The sequence below is a fragment of the Chiroxiphia lanceolata genome, chromosome 20, assembly GCF_009829145.1.
Source record: "Chiroxiphia lanceolata isolate bChiLan1 chromosome 20, bChiLan1.pri, whole genome shotgun sequence".
NCBI lineage: Eukaryota > Metazoa > Chordata > Aves > Passeriformes > Pipridae > Chiroxiphia > Chiroxiphia lanceolata.
In genome coordinates, this window is record NC_045656.1 from 6,716,904 (window position 1) to 6,739,674 (window position 22,771).

At 56.7% G+C, this 22,771-nt stretch overlaps 1 protein-coding gene across 3 annotated transcripts in view; it reads right to left on the bottom strand.

Annotated features, from left to right (window-relative positions):
* SMG6 (SMG6 nonsense mediated mRNA decay factor) overlaps positions 1-22,771 on the bottom strand; it is a 108,814-nt gene that overhangs the window by 5,880 nt on the left and 80,163 nt on the right. For 2 of the 3 annotated variants that reach the window (XM_032707302.1, XM_032707304.1), the window contains exons 14-16: positions 11,958-12,134; positions 8,911-9,060; positions 1,671-1,824 (exon numbers count right to left, since the gene is read on the bottom strand). In XM_032707302.1, coding sequence (XP_032563193.1) covers positions 1,671-1,824; positions 8,911-9,060; positions 11,958-12,134 — 481 coding nt within the window. The remainder of the gene's footprint in view (positions 1-1,670; positions 1,825-8,910; positions 9,061-11,957; positions 12,135-22,771) is intronic. The other variant, XM_032707303.1, reaches the window with a different exon arrangement.

A 22,771-nucleotide genomic window follows, 5' to 3' on the forward strand; every position in this document is an offset into this window, starting at 1 on the left:
ATACCAGGGGAAGGGCACTGTGCCTATCTCCAGCCCGGTGATGGGACATGGCACCAAGGTCTCTGTCTCCAGCAACCATGGGCCCTTGGCTCACCCCAGGGGATGGCTTCCTCCTACCCACATTGATGGCTTTCCTGGGGAATGAGGGGAAACGTGACCAACACCCGGTGTGGAAAGGGACTGTGTGTCTTCGGAGTGCTCTGGGGAGGTGGCAGCAGTGGAAGGTAAGTTACTCTGTCCCTCCTATGTTAGGCCATGCAAGGAGGCAGCAGGACAGGAGGGCACTGAAGGTGCTCAATCCTGCCTCTGGTAGGGCAGGCCAGGCTCCTTTTGCAGGTTGAAGGCAGCAGCATCTTGGACAGGGACAGGACCAGAGTTTTCAGCTCTCCTGCTGCCCCTGGCTGGGGATTGATGGAGAAGCCTCATGGCAACCACAGGAGTGCACTTGGGAGGCAGGACCATGGCTCCAGGGCAGGTCACAGCTCTCTCAGGTGTTAATATGCTCCACAGCCCCCAGGGCTGCCCAGGCTCTGCAGGTGCTGCCGACTGCCTTCCCTCTGCTTCCCCACAAAGCCCTGGCACTGCAGTGCCAAGCCACGGAGCTTCCTGGCAGCTCCTGTGCTGAGCTGGGCAGGCATCCAACCCTGCTCTTCTCATCCAGGGGTCCCATCCTCAGCCCCAGGAATCCCTTCTGATCCGGGCTGCTCACCCTGTGGGGAAGGGTGGCAGCTGGACGTTGGCTCTGAGGCAGGCAGAGATGTCTGCTGGCCATCAGGAGTTGAGAAGGAAGCTTGGAGGGCAGCACCCCTGCGTGCAGCGGGCCAGGAGTGCACCTCACTGCCTGGGTGCTGGAGATGCCCATGGGACACAGCTGGCCCTCAGCCTCCCGAGGCTGTGGATGGGATGGGGCAGCCTGTGGGCTCTGTGAGGCTCAGCCCCACTCCTGCCCCGGCCTTTCCTGCTGTCCTTGGGGATCCTCTGAGTGCCGGGCTGGCACCGGGACGTGCCAGGCGCCGGAGTGACATTGGCCGGAGGAACATTACCTCCAGCCCAGAGTGTGATCAAACAATCAGAGCAAAGGCATCTAACCAAATCCTCCCGCCACCCTGGGAGACCACCCAGCAGCACAGCCGTTATCTGCCAGGGTGAGTGTTTACCAATAACGGGAACCAGCTTGCTGTTTTACTGCGAGCTTTATAAGGATAAAAAGAAGGGCTGGGCTTGAGCAGCTCCGAGACGCTGGGACACAGGCCGGCCATTTGCTCAGGCTGCCTAAGCCCCAGCTCAGCTAGGATAAGCTATCTGTTCTGATTGTTTAACAACTCCCTCCTCCTTGCTCCCTTCAAAATTCCCTCCAAATCCCATTTAACACCCAACTGCTTCTCCTAGCCCCCTGGCACCCCAAAAAACACCAGGAGGAGAGGAGTTTGCTGAGTGCTGTGGGCAGAAGGCTGGCAGGAAGGGAGAAGGATGACTGGGGCTGAAGGAATGCCAACAACGACTGGGATGAGACAGGGCAGGATGAGGTCCAGTCCCACGGCATGAGCCAACCAGCTCCAGACCACACAGGCACTGTGGGCACATGGGGCATCGAGAGAGGGAGACAGAATGGAGGGACAGACCATGCCAGGAGGGAGGGGAAGCCCCCACCACAGCACTGGCCTACTCACCGATCAGGGGCACCACCAGGATGAACTTCCTGCAGTCCAGCAGTGTGATCAAGCTACTGAGGTGGTCGATGAAACCATTGGTGTCTGGGACCAGGAAAACAGGTCTGATCTCCAGCTCCATCTGCCTCATTTGACTCTGGTCTTTCAGCACGGCCTGGAGGAGAAGGAAGGACACACGGTGAGGAAGGAGGGTGTCAGCCCCACGACCCACAAACCCTGAGAGCAGAAGATAAGCCTGGCTGACACGCATGCATCCATGTGAAGGAGACTGGGAGGAGGCTGCATCCATCCCACCTGCACACCCCAAACACAGGGGTTTCTGTGGGCAGGCCCACAGTACACAGCAGGATGGCAAAAACCTCCAAGAGAGCACTCTTCTAGGAAAACAGCCCTGCCCAGGCTCTGGGAAGAACTGGGACCAGCCTTGAAAATGGAGGGGTTTTGGGAGCTGTCCCATTTTTGGGACTGGCAGTTGCCAGGACCATCTGCACCAGTGCCAAGAGACTGACCTTGACAGAGACCAGCAGGGAGAAAAGGGGACGGGACGATGGGAGTTCTGGGGCTCCACAGAGAAAACAGCTCAAGGCGACAACAGCCAAAACAAACCAGTTTGGGACACATAAGTCCTGCCAACAGCATGCTAACACAGGGACCCCGAGCAGGCAGCCAGAGGTTTGTGGGGTGGGGATCCTTGGCTGAGTATCTCCCTCACTGTCCTACCACCTCCTGCACATGCCTTGCCTTTTCCGTTGCCATCCAGCTGGGAAACCAGGTGGACTCCAGCCCTGAAAACTCACAGTGCTGTCCCTGGTTGAGCCTTTTGCACACACTGAAACCAAAGGTGCTTATGCTCACAGGGAGAGGGTCTGCTGGGGCTCCCTGCCCGCCTTCCAGGGCTGCACCTGGACCTCTGGACAATGCCAGCTGCCAAAATGGGACCCCAGAGCTCACGTATGACTTTCGAGGCTCTCGAAGGACTCGGGCTCTTTAGTAAGTCACAGGATTAAAAAACTCAGGATGCTATTCTAGTGCTTCCTCTACTTAAAAATAGCTTCCCTGGACTCACTGATGTTTGTTGCCTCTAATAGGAACCGGTCACCCAAGGAGCACAGCAGTGCTGCTGTGGAACACATCCACCATGCAAACCCTTCTGAGATCGGGCTCACACCCCCAGATGTGCCTCAGGGACATGTGAGGGCCACCGACCCTGTTCTGCCCAATGTTATGGGGAGCTCCCCCTGCCCACAGTGAGGGATCCCAACTGATCCCTCAGTCATGCCAAAGCCTCGGAGGAGCCCTGGAACGATGAGCTGCACGGGCCAGCAGTGGCCATGGAAAGAAGTGGTTTTTAATTCATTTCCAAGTGTTGTCATCTGGCTTTAAATCAAGGCAGCTTGATGCTGCCACCTCCCACAAGTGTCTCCAGGCAAGGCAGCAAACAGAACCCCACCACGTGCCTCCCACCCTCCTTCTGGCAGTGCTAGTCCTGGGGACATGGCTCCCACAGATCCTGAGGGCTGACAGGCAGAGCGGGAAGCATGCCAGGTCCTGCCTACTGCATGCCAGTGTGAGGACATGCCCTTCCCATCACACAAGGGACACACCAGTGTCCCTACACTGATTCTCTGCACCAGCCATGTGCTGGATGCCATCCTTGCTCTGCCTTCACCCAGAGAGGTGTTGGCACTCACCAGTGGCACAGGAAGAGCTACAGCCAGGGACAAACTGGAGTCAATTCCAGCACGGTGCTGCTGCTGCCTCACCATGAGGAGAGGGTGTGGGAGGTGGGAGGAGACACAGGGTTTTGGGGTGTGGGAGGAGACACTCACCCCTGGGAGGCACCAGACCCTGCTCCCCCTGCTATGGGGAGACAGAGAAGAGCCCCATCAGCCAACGCAGAAACCAGAGAGCGGCACGTCCCTTGTGAGGTGGCCAAAGATGTCAATGGCCCCAAAGTTGCAGGAAGAGGTGGGTGAAACCACACAGTCTTCAATGAACTGCAACAGTCCCATGTGAACAAGGGCTGCCGGCAGGAGAGGATCCCCACCTGCACCCCAATACAGACCCTGACCCCGTGACTTGCCCCAGCCCGTGAAGGTGACCTCAGGAGCGTGAGCAGGACTCTCACCTACCCCTGGGGCCGGGGGCGCGGGGGTGATGGCGGGGAGGGCAGTACCCTCGTGTGTGGCATTTGCCCTGGCGGCTCTCGTGGGCTGTACCCGGCCGATTCCTGGCAGCCGCCAGCAACGCCTGTGCCGGCCGTCACGTCCCATTCCGCTCGCCGGGCCGCCCGGTGAGAGAAGGACACAGGATGCGCCGGGAGTGAAAGAGCGAGGTCGGCGGGGAGCGTGCCAAGTCCCCGCGCACAGCTCCGGGCCGCTCGGGGAGCCAGAGGGAAACTCGCCTTTGCAGAGTTCAGAGGCCGGCAGCGAGATTTATTTTTGTTTGTGTGAGTAAAAGGCTGCAGAAGCCTCTGGCCAAGGGGCTTGGGGGAGAGAGGAGTGGCCTGTGATTCATGCGGACGCTGGCTGGCCCCACGCCAGAGATGAAAGGGAGCCCATGTGTGGAGAACTGGGGAGGCAAGTTCTGCCTTAACCCTTCTGCTGGCCCGTGGGGCACGGTCCCGTGGGGAGGAAGGGGAACATGGGGATGCAGATCGGGGTCCCTGTGTCTGGGGCCCGGCTTCTGTGCTGCTGCCAAAAACAGGCTGCCAGTCCCACTGTGCCTCAATTTCCCTGATCCGAGGACAGGGAGACGCTGGCCTGTGTGTCCTGCTGGGAGGTGGAGTGTGGAGACAACCCTGGGGAGCGTGGGGCAGATGGAACAGCGGAGGTACAGCCTCACCCTGGCCAAGTGCTTTCGGACTGTTGGATTTTAACCTTGGCTTATTTGAGTTAAAAACACTGCCTGGCTCAGTGGCAGGGTGACCCCACAGTGCTGGACGTGGCAGGGGACCTCTGAGGATGGAGGCTTCGTGCTCTCTCCTCGGGCTGACAGCTCCCCCCCACCTTGCCTCCTGCACTCATACCCTGTGGCCTCAGCGATTCTCCCACTTGCAGCCCCCTGCCCATCCAGCTGCTCCAGCCGTGGGGGCTTCTCCCAGGAGCTGGGCTGGAGCTGGAGGTGGCTCCCTCGGCTGCCCCAGCTGGTGGCAGCACTGAGATCAGACACTCCTGCACACACAGTCCCAAATTCCCAGCTCATCCATCAGCTGGGATCACCTGGGGGATTCCCCGGAAGGTGCTGCCTGGGTGAGGGCTTCCAGTATGGGCAGAGGGCAGGACCTCCAAAAGCCAGGCCACCAAGAGGAACTTCATGCAAAGAGAGAGGGGTTGACCCGTGGGTCTCCACCACTAGCACAGAATAGGAGGGGATCTCCACATGGATCCCTGAGGCTCCACACACAGATGCCAGAGCTCCTCTGCCCATAGTGCCAGGATGGTGGAAAGGCCTGGAGCCAAAGCTTGGCAGAGACAAGTGCCCTGCTGCCTTTGAGACAGGTCACATGGGGTCACGGTGCTCTGCCTGGACGTATGGGTCATCACCATCCTGCCACCGCCTCTCCTGCCACGACCTGCTCTCCCACCGCGGGGAAACCCGGCGCCGCTGCCCCTTCCATCCCCTCGCGCTCCGCAGGGATCGGAGGCGGATTTTCCAGGGCCGAGAACAATGCCTCTCTAGCCTCTGCTCGAGGGCTTCCTCCTCCCAAGGCTCGTCCTCCAGCGTCTTCCTCAGGAGTAAACGTGCCCTGTGCCTGGTAGCTCACCGGGGCCGCCGCCGTGGCGGAGCCGCCGTGGGTGGGTGTGCGCCTTCCGCAGCCAGCAGGCACCCGCTCCCAGGCAGGTGCGTGTCGGCGCGTGTGCGCCCGCGGCATTGTTCCTGCGCGCCGAGGAGAGCGTGAATGGGACACGGCTATATTTAGCCACTTACTCACGCTACCGCCACAAAGGAGCGGCTGCATCTTAAGGGGGCAGCCGTTCCGTGGGCTCAGAAGGGACAGGAGAGCGGCTATTTTGGGAAGACATGTCATAATTGGCCGCCCCGGTTAAGCTGCTTCTGTAATGCTGAGCAAAACAATAGCAGCATCCAGAGGAAGAGCCTGTTATGTTTCAGGTGGGATGTTTTCAACCGGTCAGGAAACTCGACCGCTCCCAGCGCACAGCGGCGGCACAAAGGACAGGGGACGCTGAACAGCATGGACCAAGGGCCTGGCCAAGCAGCAGGGGTGGCTGGGAGAGCAGGGCATGACCTGGCACGGGCTGGGGACAGCCCTGACTGAGAACGCTGCCTGCCCCAGCAGCGCTGCTGCCACCTCCTCTTGTGTACCTGCCTGCCTGGTCTCTTCTCCTTCCAGATACCTGGGTAGCACCCAGGGATTTGGCTGGTCTTTCACCTTGTCCCAGTGCATCTCTGCTGCTACCAGCTGTCACCAACTCTGTCCCAGTCTGGGCATGTTGTGAGGGCGGAGATAGGCTGGCAGTGGAGCCAGGGAGCAGCAGCCAACCCATCACCCAGGGCCAGGCAGCAAAGGGCTGCCCAGGGACACAAGAGACCTTATCCTGCTCTGGCCTGTCTTTCACCCTCAGAGTAATGGTTTTGCGGACCAAGGTCATGTAGGGAAACAGAGCTGAGCTCTCCTGTTCCCTCTACAGCTGGTGCTAGCCAAGGGTCACCCTTTTTGTCATGTACCCTGCCTGGACCTGTGCTCCCCAGCAGCCTGAGCCACAGTCCTACACACACCCAGAAAGGACAGGGACTAAAGGAGCTCAGTGAAGTCCAAATTCCCCTTGAGGTGTGAATGTGACCCCAGCATGGAGGCTGCAATGAGAAGCCATAGGGCTGTCCTGCAGCAGCAGTGAACCTGGAACAGTGTCGGGTGTGTGATCTCCACCAGCAGCACAGCTGGGCTGCCAGAGGCGGGGAGCAGGATAAAGGCAGGGACAGTGCAGGAAAACCTGCTGGGGAGAAGGCAGTGACTTTACCCATGAGAAGCACAACTCTGCAGGTCCCAGTTGAGACTCTGACACCACGCTCCCCTTGGGCACAGAAAGAAACCAGATGGCCAAGAGATGAAAGCTTTGCCCTGCACCCTGGGTCCCTGCACACATCATCACAGATTCTACAGAGGGCAGCCACAGCACTTGGATCCGAGCCCCCACTGCTGTGCAGGCACAGTCACATGGCACTGCATGGGGAGCTGAGGCTCTCAAGTGTGCTGATACAGGAGCCACATCTGCTGGACTTGGATGTATCTGTGCTTGTCCCCAGGATAATGAAAGTGGGACTCGGAGACCACCTGATGCTCCCTAGGTGGGCAGTGAATGAGAGGCTGTAACAGGGAAGGCAGAAGGTCCTCAAGTCTCATGAAACATAAAATCTCTTGGGAAGAGCAAAAAGGTCAAGGATCACAGGCTAAGAGGGAAAGTGGAGGGGGTGGATGCTGAGCTGGCTCCAACCTGGCCTCTGCTGGCAGCATTTTCCACCCGAGCTCCTCCACTCCTCCAGCTGCGTGGTCAGTACCAGGGCAGGGAGAGGACTGGGGCAAGCACACATGTTCTGCTCTAGGCCATTCCCAGCCAGCTATGGACTGGATGACTTTACTGAAGCCCTAAGGACTTCTCCTCCGCCCCGTGCCGTCAGACTCCAACTGCACCTCAGCTCTCAGCTGTGCAGCCCCTGAAGCTGCCCACACCCTCATTTTGACCTCTCTCTGCCTGCGAGCATCGGCCCCAGCACGGCCAGGGAGGAAGGGAGGAGCACGCCGGGGGGAGAAAGCCCCTGACAACATCAGGCAGCCCCCACTCTCCCTGCAGAATGGGCAGCGGCCATCCCGGGGGGCCCTGCTGCAGCTGTGCTGGTCGTCGGGGCCGGGATCTGCTGCATGCTGCCCTCCCTGAACATGTGCAGTTCCTGTTTGCTGTGTCTGTACAAGGCAGTGGGAAGTGGGGAATTTACTTACACCTCCCGCTTAACAACCCTGGGAGGCTGGAAGGCTTCAGGCCGCTTTAATTTACAGCCCATCTCTCCAATCTCTCACTCGTTCGCTGCTGCTTTCTTCCTCCCTGTATTAACGTGACTCAGGTACCTGCCAACAATAATGGACTCGCTTGCGGGGGCGGGCCCCTCCCTCCCGGCACAACTTCTACCTTCGCCTTGATATGAATTGCTCCAAATTCAAATGAAAAAAAAAAAAAGAAAAAGAAAAAAGGCAAAATCTGAAAAGGTTGGGGTGGGTTTGGAAAAGCGAAGCGCAGTGGTTCTGGGCCCGGCGCCAGTAGCCGGAGGGTACACATGTGCAGGCTCTCCCAGTAGGGCCTTCAGCAGCCCTGTTTTACAACCACCTCGGCACACACTGCAGAGTTCACGCATATGGCCAGACAGATGTGTCTGGCTTACGTTCAAGGCTGGAAAATGAAGAATTATGGAAGTGAAGGGCCCTGGGCATTAGAGAGGGTGGAGGTGAGGGGGAGGGGAGCCAGGGAGAATTTTTCCTCTGCTGAGAAATCTTCATCTGGGCTGCGAGGCTGGAGGAAGAGGGGTTGTGAGCAAGGAGGCAGCCAACAGCCATGCATGTGAGATTGCTCTTAAAGCAACAGGGTGCATTGCCAGGGGTCTGCTCCCAGTCCAACCAGTTTACTTCACCAGCTCCCACTGGGAAACATGGTCAGATCAGGCCAGGGCCAGGCCAGGATCACCTGTATCCCGTCTGTTTGTCCCCATAACGATGGCAACGTTCTGGCTGCAGCAGCCGTTCGCAGACTATTTTTCCGCCGCTGGCTCCTGCATGAACTCTGCCGTTCTCGTCCCACCCTCTCCCTGTCTGCCTGTGCCCCGCTACACAGGAAAGCTGATTTCTCACTGAACCGTGGAGCCTCTGCCCTGGGTGGGGGGACAGCTCACTGCCTGGCACACACAGCACTACAGCTCTGCCAGGGCTCCTGGGTGTGTTGACAGCTCTGTAGGGAAGCTGTGTCTGCCTTCAAGAGGGTCCCAGGAGTCCCCAGAACATTCACCTCAGGGGCTGAGACAGCAGATCTTACCCAGGGTGGGGACAGCAACCCTGATTTGGCCCTTCCAGAGGGCCAAAGCTGATCTTGCTGCTGGGTTTCACAGGGACAGCACAGGGAACCTACACTCAAGGAGGTCAAGGTGCTACGGGACATCCCAAGAGGCTGCTGCAGCATGGAAGGATAACGGCTGTGCACCATCAGCACAGAGAGGTGGGATCAGCCCATCATACCTGAATCTTGTCTTGACGGCGCTGCTGCTCAGCAACTTTCCTGGCCAGGGCTTGCTTTTTGGCTCTGAGTTCCTTGATGTCCATCTCTCCTCCACTGCCTTCAGTCTCCGAATCATCTTCAAATGCCTCAATCCTCACATCATCCTCCTTCTTCCAGGAAATACAGAAAGAGAGCAAAACAGGAGAGAAGTCATTGTAAGGGATGCTGGTGACACAGATCATTCTCGTTTTGCTCTCCTTCTTCCAGCAGACAAATCCCTGTCAGGCATGGTCCATCACCCCTTGCTGATGAGTGACTGACTATTTCTAAACATCCAAAAGAAGCCAATTAATAGTAAACATCCAGGAAATGACAAGGTGAGACAGGAGGTAACGGGGCAGGAAAGGCAGCGACCAGGCAGGGCAGGGGCAGCCCAGCTTTAACACTCTGTTCTAAAATCACACCCTCTTCCTCACCTTGGAAAACTCTTCCCACAGCCTTGGGTGAGTCACTGATGTTTTACAGCCTTCAATGCTGTGAAACCATGGTATTTCCCTGTCTCTCTGCTTTGCCTGGCTGTTTAGATGACACATCCCTTGGAGCAAATGCTGCTCTATGAGGCTGTACGAGGCTGCTCTAACCCTGCTGCCTCATCCCAGGCTGGGAACACAGGGTGGTCATCTTGACAGGAAACTCAAACACATGAACCCAGGAGAGAAAAGAGCCTCTTGCCCTTCTCTGTTTTCATTTCGGTACAGGTCAGAGAGATGACTGCACCCACCACAAAACTTCTATCTGACTTGGAACAGATGTTTCAGAAGGAGACACTGAATCTTGACTTTAAGTTTGATATGAACTCAAGGTTCTCCAACCTCCTGCCCACATAAGCACTTCTAGACCATGTTGCATCTTCTCCCTCTCCTAGAGACCCTTCCCTGGGGCTTCCCACCAGGAGTTCTGCAGGCCCTTCCCAGAACGCCTACACTGCTTAAACTGAAGACCCCAGAAAGAGCCACGCTGTTCCCTCTCCAGGTGAAGGCCACACTGGCCTTTCCCCATGTACCCAAATCTCTGGGACACAGGAAGGTGGGAGGTGGTGGCTGGTGTCTAACTGGGGATCAGTCACAACCAAGTTCGGCTGCAGCTTTGTTGCTCTCCCCAGTGACTTCAGGTCTGAAGGGGAGCCCACAAGTCCCTGTTCCTCAACACGTGTCCCACACGTGCTGCCCAGGAGCCCAACTCTGCCACTCCCGCTGACAGCTACCTCTTGTCTCACCCAGGCCCCCTTGCTGCCCCACTGCAGTGACCACAGTCCTTCCCAAGCCCTGCCACTGCCCATCTCCCCTTCCCTGCACAAAAGCCAAGGGTTGTGATGGGGCTGGGAAGAGTTCCCAAGCGGCACCTGGGCAGAAAGACCTGCTCTGAGTCCCTAGAGGGCTGCAGGGAGGGGACAGGTCCTGCATAGAAGGATAAGAGCATGGCTACACTCCTTGCCCTGTGCAGGCTGCCATGACATGTGGCAGCAGGAGGGACCCGTGGTCTTAATTTAGAACAACCCCAGCACTGCACAGTCGTGCACTCAATCATTTCACCAGGACCGCACACCCGCCTGGCCACAGAACCACCTACTCTTCTCTCCCTGTGACTTTTTAGGCATGGGAAGGAGGAAGATGGAGCCCTCAGGCTCACTTCCCTCTGCTGGGACAGCCTGGACAACAGCAGATGGGGGGATACTGCCAGAGGCAGAGCGTCGGGGAAGGGCCTCAGGGAAAAGCGTCTGCCAGATCTGCTGTGGTGGGTCGGGACCCGCTTGCCCAGTGTGGTGGTGGTCACGTTGGAGAGCTGGAAGCTCCCTTGAGATCAGAGCCAAAGGAGGAAGCTCCAGGGTTGCACAATGAGCTCAGGGAGAGGTTCCCACAGCTGAGAAGAGTCTGTGGGGACAGGGCAGGAGGGAGCTACCCTCATACTGTGCTTGTTCACAGCAGGAATTGGAGGGACTGACCTGAGAACAGGACCATCCCTGCCATGACACTGGGTAGAACCTGAAGATCCTCTCAATATCCCATAAGTCAGCTTGAAAACCTCCAGCACCTTCTCCAGAAGAGGACAAAGGTCCAGGTCTCTCACCTTTACAGAGACATCTCTTGCTGTCTGGGGATTTGCTCTGACCCTCAGTGCAAAAACAGATCACCTAAAATCTGTCCCTGCTCAGTTGGAGCTGGATGCTGGGACAAAGAGGGTGCTGAGCACAATCTTGCTCTGGGCTCCTCCAGCTATCAGCTCCCTGGGGCACACAGAGCCATGGGACACAGACAAGGTGCTGTCCCCATAGGGGGTGATACCCCTCTGGCTCTAAGTGCCTGGCCTCAGCACAGGGAGGGGAGCCAGAGTGAGCCTGGGCAGCGCGGGCCACCCAGCTTCCCGTTCCCAACGCCTCTGCCCCTCTCTCCTGTTTCCCTGGCCTTTCCAACTGCAAGATTAAACAGAAGAAAAGAGTCAACCTGCAGAGCGGCTGGCAGGGCCCTTAAACACACACACGGAGCCTGGAGTGAAGCAAGGCCTACAGGAACAAGCAAGGGCAGAAAAACAAGAGCTGAATTCCTTAATCACATCAGGATGTGAGAGGCAGGGGAGGGACGGGGCGCCAATGTCAGCTCTTCCTGTACGTGTGCTGGAGGCTGGAGCTCAGGCCTCCGCTGCAACAAGCTCCACAGCTATAAACTTGATCCTGAAGCTGAACCCTGACACCCCCTCGCCCACCTCCTCTCCCGGGGCCTCGGTGCTGCACGTTATTAAAGCTCCCCCCTGCTCTGGGTATGAAAAAGCAGCATCTGGAACTCATAGCAGAGTGCTAGATAGAGGCAGGCGGGCTGGACTGGCAGGAAAGGGCACGAGTGAAGCACACTCGGGAGACAAGGGCTGTGCACCATTTGCCCCCCCGCCTCCCCCCATAAAATGCACACACAGCTACGCCAGCTATAAATAGCGGGAACTGCAGGGCAGGCACAGGCTGGGCCCCACAGGGGTGATTCTTCCTTCACCGAGGCGCACTCTTCCCGCACGGTACCTGATCTTCCAGTTGTTTTCCCTCTTGGCTTCCCATTTCCTTTCCCATGGCGTCTGGGACGGGTGCCACTGACACATATTTTCCACCCTTGAATGCCAGCAAAGGCTCTTCTTGTCCACAAAGGGCTTCCAGGAAATACTTCAGAACTGTGACCCTCTTGCAGTCGGCTGCAATAACCTACGGGGTGAGGACGAGGGGGTTGGGGAGAGGGAAAGGAAAACAAAGTCAGTGCAAAGGGGAGTGGATGAGTAACGACCAGGGGGAAATGTTCAGGGATAGAAGGACCAGTGGGATGGAGGCAGCACCGCAGGGATGTGTGGGGTGCCCCTCTTCTAAACAGGGATGGAAGGGGTTTGCTTTGCCTTGCAGCCCACTGTCCCCAAGGAAAGGGAGGCGGGCAAAGTGAGGACACCCAGCACCAATCCGTATTCTGTCCTGCCTCCTCTGTGCACGCCAGGGCTGCAGGACTGCCAGGGGACAGCCAGCCCCCTGCCCAGCTCCAAATGGGGAAAGAACTGCTGAACCATGAGACATCAATGATGTGGCTTGTCCCTACTTTTTGTTTTGGCTCCATCGCCAGATTCCCCCCCAAAAGCTGGGGAGGGATGCAGGTGTGAGAATGGGTGGGTGAGGGCATTTAAGAAAAGTTCCTTCCCCCAGCCCGACCCCATCCCATGGGCCCATCTCACAGACCCACTGGGGAGCCCCGTCAGGGAGGCTGGGATGGATCTGGCCAGAAGGAAACTCAATAGCTTGGGTAATTATCCAATTTATGAGGCTCTCAAATGGAGTTTCCAGAGCATGGGAGCCTGGTGCCTCCACAGCCCCATCCCGCACGGCACAGCCTCTGCCGGCACCTCCGTCAGGGCTGGCCTCGGCTCAGCCTTTGTCCCCTTGCAGCAGGGCTCTGCACCTGCACAGCTCTCCCCTGGTGCTTCCTGCTGACCGGTGTCACCCCCAGGAGCTGCAGATTTATAGGGAGAAAGTCAGCAAACAGGACTAAAAGTGCTACACACTACGGACACAAAGTCCACATTGACACCCACCACACAAACCACCCTGGTGTTGCTCTGCTCGTACAGAGCCTCACAGACCCCTGTCCCAAAAGGGTCCCTGCAGGCTTCCACGACTGGGATTCTGAAGCTGGGGAGAGGGTCAGACCCCATACAGGTGACTCAACCAGGTGCCTCACACCCAGGGACACACACGGTGCGGTGCCAACGCCGCACACCCTGGTGTCACCGCACACATCTCGTCACCGTGCTGTGCCCTGGAGGGGCTGTGCCACGGTGAGCAAGGGCTGGCAGCGGCATCAGCCCAGCCACACCAAGCTGCTGTGAGAGGAAACTTCTGCTCTTCCACAGAGCTGCCAGTTTCCTCTCTGCGGGCTAATTTTAACCACCGTGTCGCTGTAGTGCGTGTCAAAAACCTGACCCTCCTCTGACCTCCAACCTCCCACCCCAGCTACTGCCAGAGCGAAGCACCCTCGTGGGCCCACAGCTGGGGTTGCCTCCATTTGACCCCCCCGGAATCCTGTGTCCCCCCTGTACCTAGACAGACAGGCAGAGGGGGAAGAGAATCCCCTTCCTCTCTGTGGAGGTAGTTGCTCCTGCAGAAAGGTGGTATGAGCAGGCTGATCACAAGAGTTAATATTTAGGGGAGCAAAGGACCCATAATCATTGATTCTGCTCCTAAAAAATGTGTCCTGTGGGACCAAGGTGAGCACGAACAAAGTGACACAGCCCCAGCAGCCCTGGAAGCAGTTTGGGCTGCTGGGGACCATCTGTCCCAGGACAGCTCTTTGCTGCTTGTGACATCCAGCCAGGAGCAATCCCTGCAAGTGTCACCACAGGAACATTCCCATCCTCCTGGCTCTCCTTCAGGAATGATTGTGTGCAGAGGAAAGTCAGAAGGAAAGAGAACAAGAGCAAAATGGGAATGCCTGTCACGGGAAACAACAAGAGAGCTCTGGGCTGCAGCAGCCCCGAGGGAAGTGGTGGAAACCTCACCACCAATTTCACCCCCAGTCGATGGGCTAATGCCATGGAGACCCAGCCTGACTCACATGGGGTGACTTCAGCCCAGGGATTTTCCAATCTGGGTACCTGCAGTTCCCTTGTGCCCAGGCTGCTGGGTGAGCAGAGTGCCCACCACCACCAGCCACATGCTGTGGGGTGCCAGGATGTGGCCAACAGCAGCAGCCCTGGGGAAAGGGATGTAGGAACTGCCTGTCTAGGTGCAGAAGAGATAGGTACCCTATCCTGACACCATTCCTGAGGGATTTCTCAGGACACCTTTAGAAATAAAAGCCGTTGCATCCAGTGTAGGACCAATGAGGTTTTCAGGAGGGGCTGGGTACTGACACAGCTGCGGCGCAGCCATCACTGCACAGCAAAGGCTTAAATCTGAGCCTCCGGGATTGGGAATGACCAGGCATAGTGCAGAAGAGCTCCCTTCACCCATGGCTGGGGCCTGGGACAAGGGCAGGTGGGATCACTCCTTCCTCCCCCAAAGAAGAAACCAGTAGGAAACACCAGATTTCCTGCCAAGCCAGCACAGCACATGCTTAAATCCAGCTCATCTGCTGGGGAGAACAGAGCCCAAATGAAGGCCCATGACATAATGCCACAGCAACTCGTCTCATGAACACATTTTTCCAGCCCACATGAATGAAAAACAGGGAAGGAGCAAATGCTCTGCACATCCCTGTCACGTGCAGCCCAGCTCGAGGAGCAGCCCGGGGCTGCCGGCAGCCAGGCTGGCCCTGCCGTGGGGCAGCCCAGCCTCGGCAGTGCTGGGAAAGAAGTGACCTGTGACTGGCACCCAGGTCTCTCTCGAACGGCGGAGCAGGACCTTGCGTGTCGCAGAGCAACCTGCTTTTGTCAGAAACTTCCTGTTTCGGAGTGGAAACCCGAGTGCCCATGGCAGCTCCGGGACAACTGGGGCAGTGGGGATGGCTGTGAAGGCGCTCGCCGGCTCACGTGGAGATTCCAGTGGAGCATGGTAAGGACACCAGGAGCTGTGCCCACCCTTCCCGAAGGAATGGGAGTACAAAATGACACGGTGTCGATGCATTTGGTGATGTGGCAGCAGACACCCCGGCCCCAGTGGGGAATACAGCCCTTCCCCCTCCGACTGTGCAGTGTGACAGCAGGAACCGAAAGCCTGGCTTCAAGTCATTGCTGGGTATGAAAATAGGCCTGACACGCACACAGCCGCTCTCAAAGGAAAACCGAAACCGAGAATTGCTGAAGTGGTCTGGTGCCCCCGTCCGTGACCCGGGCTCAGTTCCCCAGAGGCATCGCAGAGCCCCTCGCCACCGCGGTGCCTCTCGGGGACACGTGGCTGAGGACCAGGCGTGGGACCGAGGTGGCTTTGGCTGCAGCAGCCCCGATTGCCAGCCTGATCTCATCAGGGCTGGAGGGGAGAGGTTTCCAATCTCCTTCTCCATCAGACGGGCTCACCACCAGCTCCAGCACCAGCCACCCACTGGGGGCTGGCGGCTGCTCGGCCACACTGACAAGGCTCATTAGCCAACTGCTAATTCATGGGTCACTATTAACATACTGATCATTGAGTAAGACACAGCAGGACACACATTAACACACACTAACTGCCTGTAGAGACCCACTGGGCTGCACATTAACTGTACCAGCTGTTGGGTCTTCAAAGCCACTCTGCAGTGCCAGTGTCACCTCCTGCCAGCAGTGAGTGGCATTCCCCAGACTAATGAGGGATCCCCAGACCTAATGAAGCTGATCCCCTCTATGGTCTTGGCTATTTTCCCCTGCAGATAAAACAGGCAGAAGGGAAAAGCTTCCCTCAGTGCTGTGGAAGGCAGAGAACTCCTGCACCTGGCCCGAAGGAGATGCAGCCCCGACATCACCACGTGCCCTCCAGGAGATTTAGGGGGAGGGAAGGGCCTCGCTCGGAGAGCTGTGAGCGCTGTGCCCGAGGGAACACCTGCACCTGGTGCTGGCAGGGTGACACCACCAGAAACCAGCCACGGTCTCGCTCTGGGTCAGAGACGTGCCTGGAGCCGGGGGGGCAGTGGCTGTGCCCCCACCCCGGCCCCGCTGCTCCACACACGGCTCTCCCGCAGCTCAGCAAATCGCTGTCACACCCTCCGCCGCCTTCAATCAACTTTTACAACTTGTTAATTTTACGCAGCGTCCTAAAGAGCAAATAACTGGAAGGCAGGAATGCAGACTCCTTCAGCTAGTCCAAAGAGCCTGAGGCAGCCAAGCCAGCTGGCCAGGGGAGCCCTGCTCAGCCGCGGGGACCTGCCACATCCCGGGGGGAACTTGGTCCGGAGGGGGCTGCCCCACTCCCACGGCAGCCTCTGGCAATGCCACGCTGCTGCCAGTGGTGTGTGGAGGGACCCTGGCAGCTTCTCCCTCAACAAAACCTTAGACTCCACAAGGAAACAGGAGGCAGCGGCTTTGGAGAAGGGATTGCTTGGAGGACAGGCTGCCATTGCCGGCTCTGCATTCCTATGTGCGAGGGGGAGACACCAGTACACCCTGACAGCTGGATTCAAAAGGGGAAAAGGACATGAGAAGTTTGAGTCATAGCGTGGAGAGATCCCATCCCAGATTCGGAGATGGGAACGGGATAGGACCGGGACTCAGAGCCAAGCTCCAGCACGATCCAGCGTGGGGATAACACTGTTTTTGCCACATCAGTTTAAATATGGCTTAGCTGAAGTAGCTGAACGATGCTGAAACTAAGTGAGCCCCAAACAATCTAAACCACGCAGCGACTACATGGCCCAGCTGAAACATTTGCACTGACCCTGCTAAAACATCCAGGCAAGGCAGGCCATGGCTCAAAGCCTCCCTGTGCCCTGTGCTGCCTCCTCCCATCCCTGGGGATCCAGCTTGGAGGAGGAGCACAGAGGAGAGAGCCTGGTTTGGTTTCATCCCTTCTGGGTTTTCATCTCGCAGGCTCGCACAGAAGCTGGGCTGGGTTTAACCCTGGACTCATCACAGCCCAACTTCTCTGGGCTCATTCTCCAGCCAGGGTGTGACCTGAGGATCTCCTTGCTCTGCCCAGCCCCAAATACAGATTGAAGGGGTTTGGCCACCTGGGTAAGAAGGACAGAGGTTGGGCAGCAGTGCTCACAGCTGGAAGCAACCCTGGTTTTGACAGCTGAGAGCTGCCTGCAGCCACAGGTCTCTCAGAGAAACTTCTAATTTTGATTAATCCCACAACCAGGTTTGGTGGATGCGGCTCCCACATGGCTGCAACTCTGTGTGTGACCTGAGAGAGCAACTGTGGCTGCAACAGGGCCCAAAGCAAGGCACCACTGGCTCCAATGGATCTCACTGCTGCCCTGGCTTTGCAGGACCTTGTGCCGACATGGGCAGTGCCTGGCACCAAACAGAGAGAGCACAGCTGGGGAAAGGATCCACCACATCCATGCCTGAAGCTCCATCACAGCAGAGATGAGCATGAGAAAACACCCAGGGAAGACAGATAAGCCCAGAAGAATCACTCCAATTGCTCTTCCCCATGGCCTCTGCTAGAGGACCACTCTCCCTGCTTTGCAGGGGCTCCCCAAAGAGAAGGTGTGGCCATGTCTTACCCAAAACCTCTCTCCCAGCATTCTGAGCCTCGCAGAGGCACAGCTCCAGCCTCTGCACTGGGGCACATGGTCTCAGACGAGTCATCGGAGCAGATGTGCTTTTTGGCCTGGCAAACCCTCTGTCTTTCCAACCTTGGCCAGATAGCTCAGCCACAACTGGCCTTTAAAGCTGGAAAGCAGCATGGAAAGGGAGACAACTACCCACCATAATCAAGGTTTGCCGGGATAAGACCAGCCTTGCTTATCCAGTGCAGAGATGTAGAGAAGACATATGGGTGATATAAAGGTGCCAGTTCTCTTTCTCTGACTGTCCACATGTCCCAGTGCTGATCCCCACAGCAGTGATATATCCAGGGCATTTCTGCTATCTGAGGTGAAACCTTGAGCACAGGACCACACATTTCAATTGTCTGTTGTGTGAAGAAGGGGCTAAAAAAATCACAGCTTTGAAAGAGGCTGTGAAAGAGGCAGATGACTCCCAGACAAACAGTGAATCACACACAGGGACTCCCTCCTCTCTCCCATCCCAGCTCCCAGCACATCCCTAATCTTCTCAGGGGAAACAAAGAGAAAAAAATCAAGCCGTAGAGTAAAGCCAAGACAAATCCAGAGGAGCCCGCTCTGCTCCTCCCTTGCAGATCCTACTGGAATCCTAACCGGGGAAGACAAATCCCCAAAATCCTGCCCCAAGCCCGTGGTCCCAGGCTGGGGAAGGAGGAAGGCAAGATCTGTATCCTCAGCAAAGCCAACATGGCACCACTGGCAGGGCATGGGCTGTTCTCCCCGCTGCAGGACTCTCCAGGCTTTTCCTTTTCAGGGACTGGGGGAATTTATTTCCTCTGCCATTTCAGAGGATGCCTGCCTTGCCAGAGATTGTTTTGCAGAGTTCAGACAGATAAGAAAGTGGTTAGCAGGCTCTTCGGTGGAGGAAGGGAGGATTGCTTAGTAAGGGAAAGGGGATTGCTCTGCTCTCAGCAACCACACGCTGCCCTTCCTCTGAGGCCACCGCTCTGGGGGATGCTGGTGCTGGGGAGAGGGACAGGCCATCCCAACACCTCTTCACCCCCGGGGGTGTTTTTCGGGTACATCTGCTCGTGGGGCCACACTGGTGACCAGAGATGCTGTTCCTGTGCCAGGACTGGGATCTGTGTCTCGTGGAATTCGGGAAATGCGGCTGATGAATGTTCAATCCGACATCTCCGTGCGTTCTTGCAACAGCAAGAGCCCTTTCTGCAGGGTACATGGAAAAAAGAAGGGCAGGAGCCAAGTCCAGGCTGCTCAAGCTTGTGGGGGACAGTGCTGTGGTTATCTCACACTCTCCCCATTCCAGAATGTGCCTCCCAGAATGACTGGCAGCAGGAGGGACCTGGCGTCTCTGTGGGGCTCGCATGGAGGAAGTCTGAAGATGCACAATTCCTGCTAAGTGTGTCCATCTGCAGCACACCAACAGTGCTCCATGGAGGTTCAGCTCAGCTCCTCCAGACCCTACACCCACCCCACATCGAGGTGTTGTGCCCTGTAGCAGCATAGAGCAGGCCCTCACCGACAGCTCTCACTGACAGCACAAGCTCTTTCCCAAGGACTTCCCCATGGAGACAACTAGAAACTGCCTCGTGATTTGACCCACAGAGTAACTTGGTGATTCCTGTCCCACAGGACCAGCCACCAGTGTCTGGGGCAGCAGAGTGCTAAGACGATGGGGGCTGGAAGGAAAAGTGTGACAACACAGGAATGGGGGAGCAGGATGAGAATCTACAATAAAAAAAATAGCAAAAAAAGGTTCAAACCAGAGCTCACCCTGACAGCCTTCACCTGCCCTGCCCACACCACCCACCTCTCACCCTTTCAGTGTCACCTCTGCTTCAGGTAGAGAGGAAACCACAGTGAGAGCCTGTAACACCCATAGCATGGTGGAATTCCACCCTTGGAGGTGTTAACAGGCTGCCCGTCCCTCACAAACCTGACTCCTGACCTCAGCAGCGTGAGGGAGGAGAGGTAAGAGCTGGAATATTCTGCCTGGTGCTGGCAGAGCCTTTTGGGAAGCCATTTCTGTGAGTTTACACAGCTTATACGTTCTCCATGCAGTTCCTGGCCGCCTTCCATTGCAGATGAGAGTTTTATGTCGAATTTTAAGTTTGACCACAAATATTTAAACTTCCTTGGACCACAAATGCTGTATCTTCTTTGTGGTTTAGTTGGCACCAAATGAGTATTTACAGATCCCTATATGTCTGTCTGTCATTTAAATATCTCTCGGAGGTGCCAAAGGCTTCAGAAGTGGGGGGGCTCCTCTGGCAGACCCCTGATTCCCCCTCTCTGCCCTTCATTACTACGCAGAGGCAAGGGAGACGTGCAGGCACTGGCCAAGCCCTTGCAGAGGGCACAGCTGCTCTGGGCTGAGCATTTCATACTTGCACTCTATTAAGTTTGCTTTCCAGAGAATGTCATCTGAGATCCCACTGTAACTTCCACAGCTCTTTGCCCTGGTGGATACTTGAACTGGGATGAAAGTCTTTGGAATTTTCTCCTCTTCTTTTAGGAAACCAAGTCTACAGGAGATTGTTTTAATGAGAACCACTAAAACCTCCTAAAGCAGCACAGCTCCCACCTGGCCACTGCTTGCAGCCTCCCCACAGGGGTTTTCACTTCCTCAAACACCAGCAATTCTCAGTGGGTGACAATCCTGACCTGCTGAACTGGGATCCCAGTCTAGGGAAACTGGCTGGAGTGGTCAGTGGCAGTGGCAGAACGTACTGAATTGAGGGAGGGCTGTTCAGCCAGGGAAACACAACAAAATAAACACGTAAAAAATCCCTCCTAAGCACCCCATGCCAAGAGAATTTGGTGTTGCTGTTACACGGAGCTGGATGAGGAGCGAAGAGCTGAGAGTCCCTGAGCTGACACCCAGCTGGGTGGGTGAGTTACGGGAAGCAGCAGCAGCAGCCTAAAATCTGAGTTAACGTGCACACACCGGCTTGAATCAAGTTGTGTGTGTTTCATTTCTTTCATGTCCTTTTTACTCTAGGACACAAACTGGATGCTTGTCCCACCAATTTTAGGGGAACTTTAGAACATGGAGTGGTGTGGTAGATGCTGCTCCTGCAACACTGTTTTTACCACCCCAGGGACCCACTCCACTGGCCGGTCACGGCAGCACTTGAGGACCTCTCCCTAAAGTCCAATCATCCCTTGGGAGACACAAAGCAACTGTGTGCCCAGGGCAAAAGCTCCAGCAACGGCTGCCCACATCAGAGGAAACAGATACCTGAGTCAGAGCCATGCGATGAGAAACCTCCACTCCACAAACCAGAAGCCAGACTGAGCAACGTCAGCGCCGAGCTGCCCCACTGCTGCTTGCATGCCTCTGGGAAGCTCAGGGCACTCCAGCTCTCCTCAACTTTGGAAGCAGAAAGAGAAGCAGCTTTGCTTTGAACTAACAAGCAGGCAAAGCTCTCGTGAAGGGGTAGCTCGTGGGGCTGGGGCTGCCGCGTGCAGGGAGGAGCTCCTCCGGCCGTTGGCTGCTCTGTAGGGGCCAATGCTGAATTCCCTTGAAAACAGAGGGTGGGGATACAGCAGGCAATGTAATAACACCAGAAAAATGCCACCACAGCTCTGTCGGCTGCGACACCACAGCCCTAGAGATATTAGCAATACTGGCATTTCCCCCTGCCGCAAGAACCACACTGGCAGCGCGCTCCCGGCGGCTCGGGGCAGGGCGGGAAGCAGCTCACAACAGTTCCAGCAGCCACTTCAGGGAGGGACAAACACTGTATTTTGCTTTACAGTGAAATGCTGCCACTTAGGGGACTCCCGATGACGTTCTTGTGCCTGAGAGCCCATGTCCTCTTCCAGGAGGGGCTGCTCCAAGCAGGAGACACTCTGTTAGCCTACCAGAGAGGTAACTTTCTGCACTGGATGAGAGCTCTGGTCCATGCGGATCCTGCTCTGCTCAAAGGAAGCAGCGAGCACAGCTCTGCTACTTATACCCAATACTCAGCTCTTTTGGCAAGTGATTAATGGCCCGAGTCTTGCAGTTGCTCGCTTCCAGCCGGGCCAAGAGCTGCAAACACACCTAGGGAAGGCAAGGGAAGGAGGAATTGGAACAGTGGTTTGTCGGGGAAAGGAAAATTATTCGCTGCGTCTTTGTTTTCGGGAGAGCTCCTCCTCCCGGGAGCGGGATGCTGAGCACAGAGCAGGGCCCCTGCCCTGAAACGGAGGAGCTGAACCAGAACAATAGGGTGGGGACTCTGGATGGGCCCCGACAAGTGGGGTGGGCTGGAGCAGGGGCACCGATCCATCCTTTTGACTTCATTCACACTTACAGCTGCATTAGAGACGTTTCCTGAAAGCACAGTAGGAAGAGAGGGGTATTCGCTCACTCCACCCTCCATCTAACACCGTCCTCGCGATCCAGCCGTGCACCGAGAGCCAATTTTGGCCTCTGGCAGAGCCGCAAGCCAGACATTACAAGCGCTGGTGTGAGCAGCACAGGTCCCCACCCGATGAGCAGCGCACAGACTTGGAGCACAGAGGAGGGGTGCAGCAGCCAGCAAAAAAAAAAAAAAAAAAAAAAATCAATGTAGGGAAATGCAGAGCACTGAGTATGTCCAAGGTGGACAAGGAAGTGTCAAGAGTGGGATCTGAGTGTTTGGCTTCAGGACAAGGCAAGGTGCAGCCACCAGCTGATATCGCATGAAACAGGGCAGAGCTTCCCTCACAAAGGAGAGGGGAGTACCAGCCATGCTGCTCGGGGGCTTTGAGGCAGGATTTGTGCCACAGTGCTCCCACCCTGGGGCGACTGTATCGCCCTGTCTAGAGCACGTCACCTCCCGAGGATGCCACGGCCTGCGACGCAGAGCAGAGGATTGAAAACAGCGCAGCAATCCCCGCGCCTGACTCACCGCGGCCTGGGAGCCTGCGCGGCCCCGGCGCATCGTGATCCTGCATGTGGAGCCTGAAAAACAACTTTTTTCCCTTTTCTAAAAAACAAAAAACCAGACGCCCTCTTCCAAATCTGGAGTTACTCAGCCTGACTCACAGCAAGGCTCTCCTGGCTCTGCCGGCAGCGCCTGCACGTACCTGGAGTGGGCTGTGCAGGCTGTGCTGGTGATACCCACGGTGCTGCACACCTGGAGCCACAGCACTTCCCTGAGTGCTGCAACACCAGCTTGCTGCAGCCAACCTAATTATTTTCAGCTTCAAACTTCAACCATTTTTGGTGAATCCC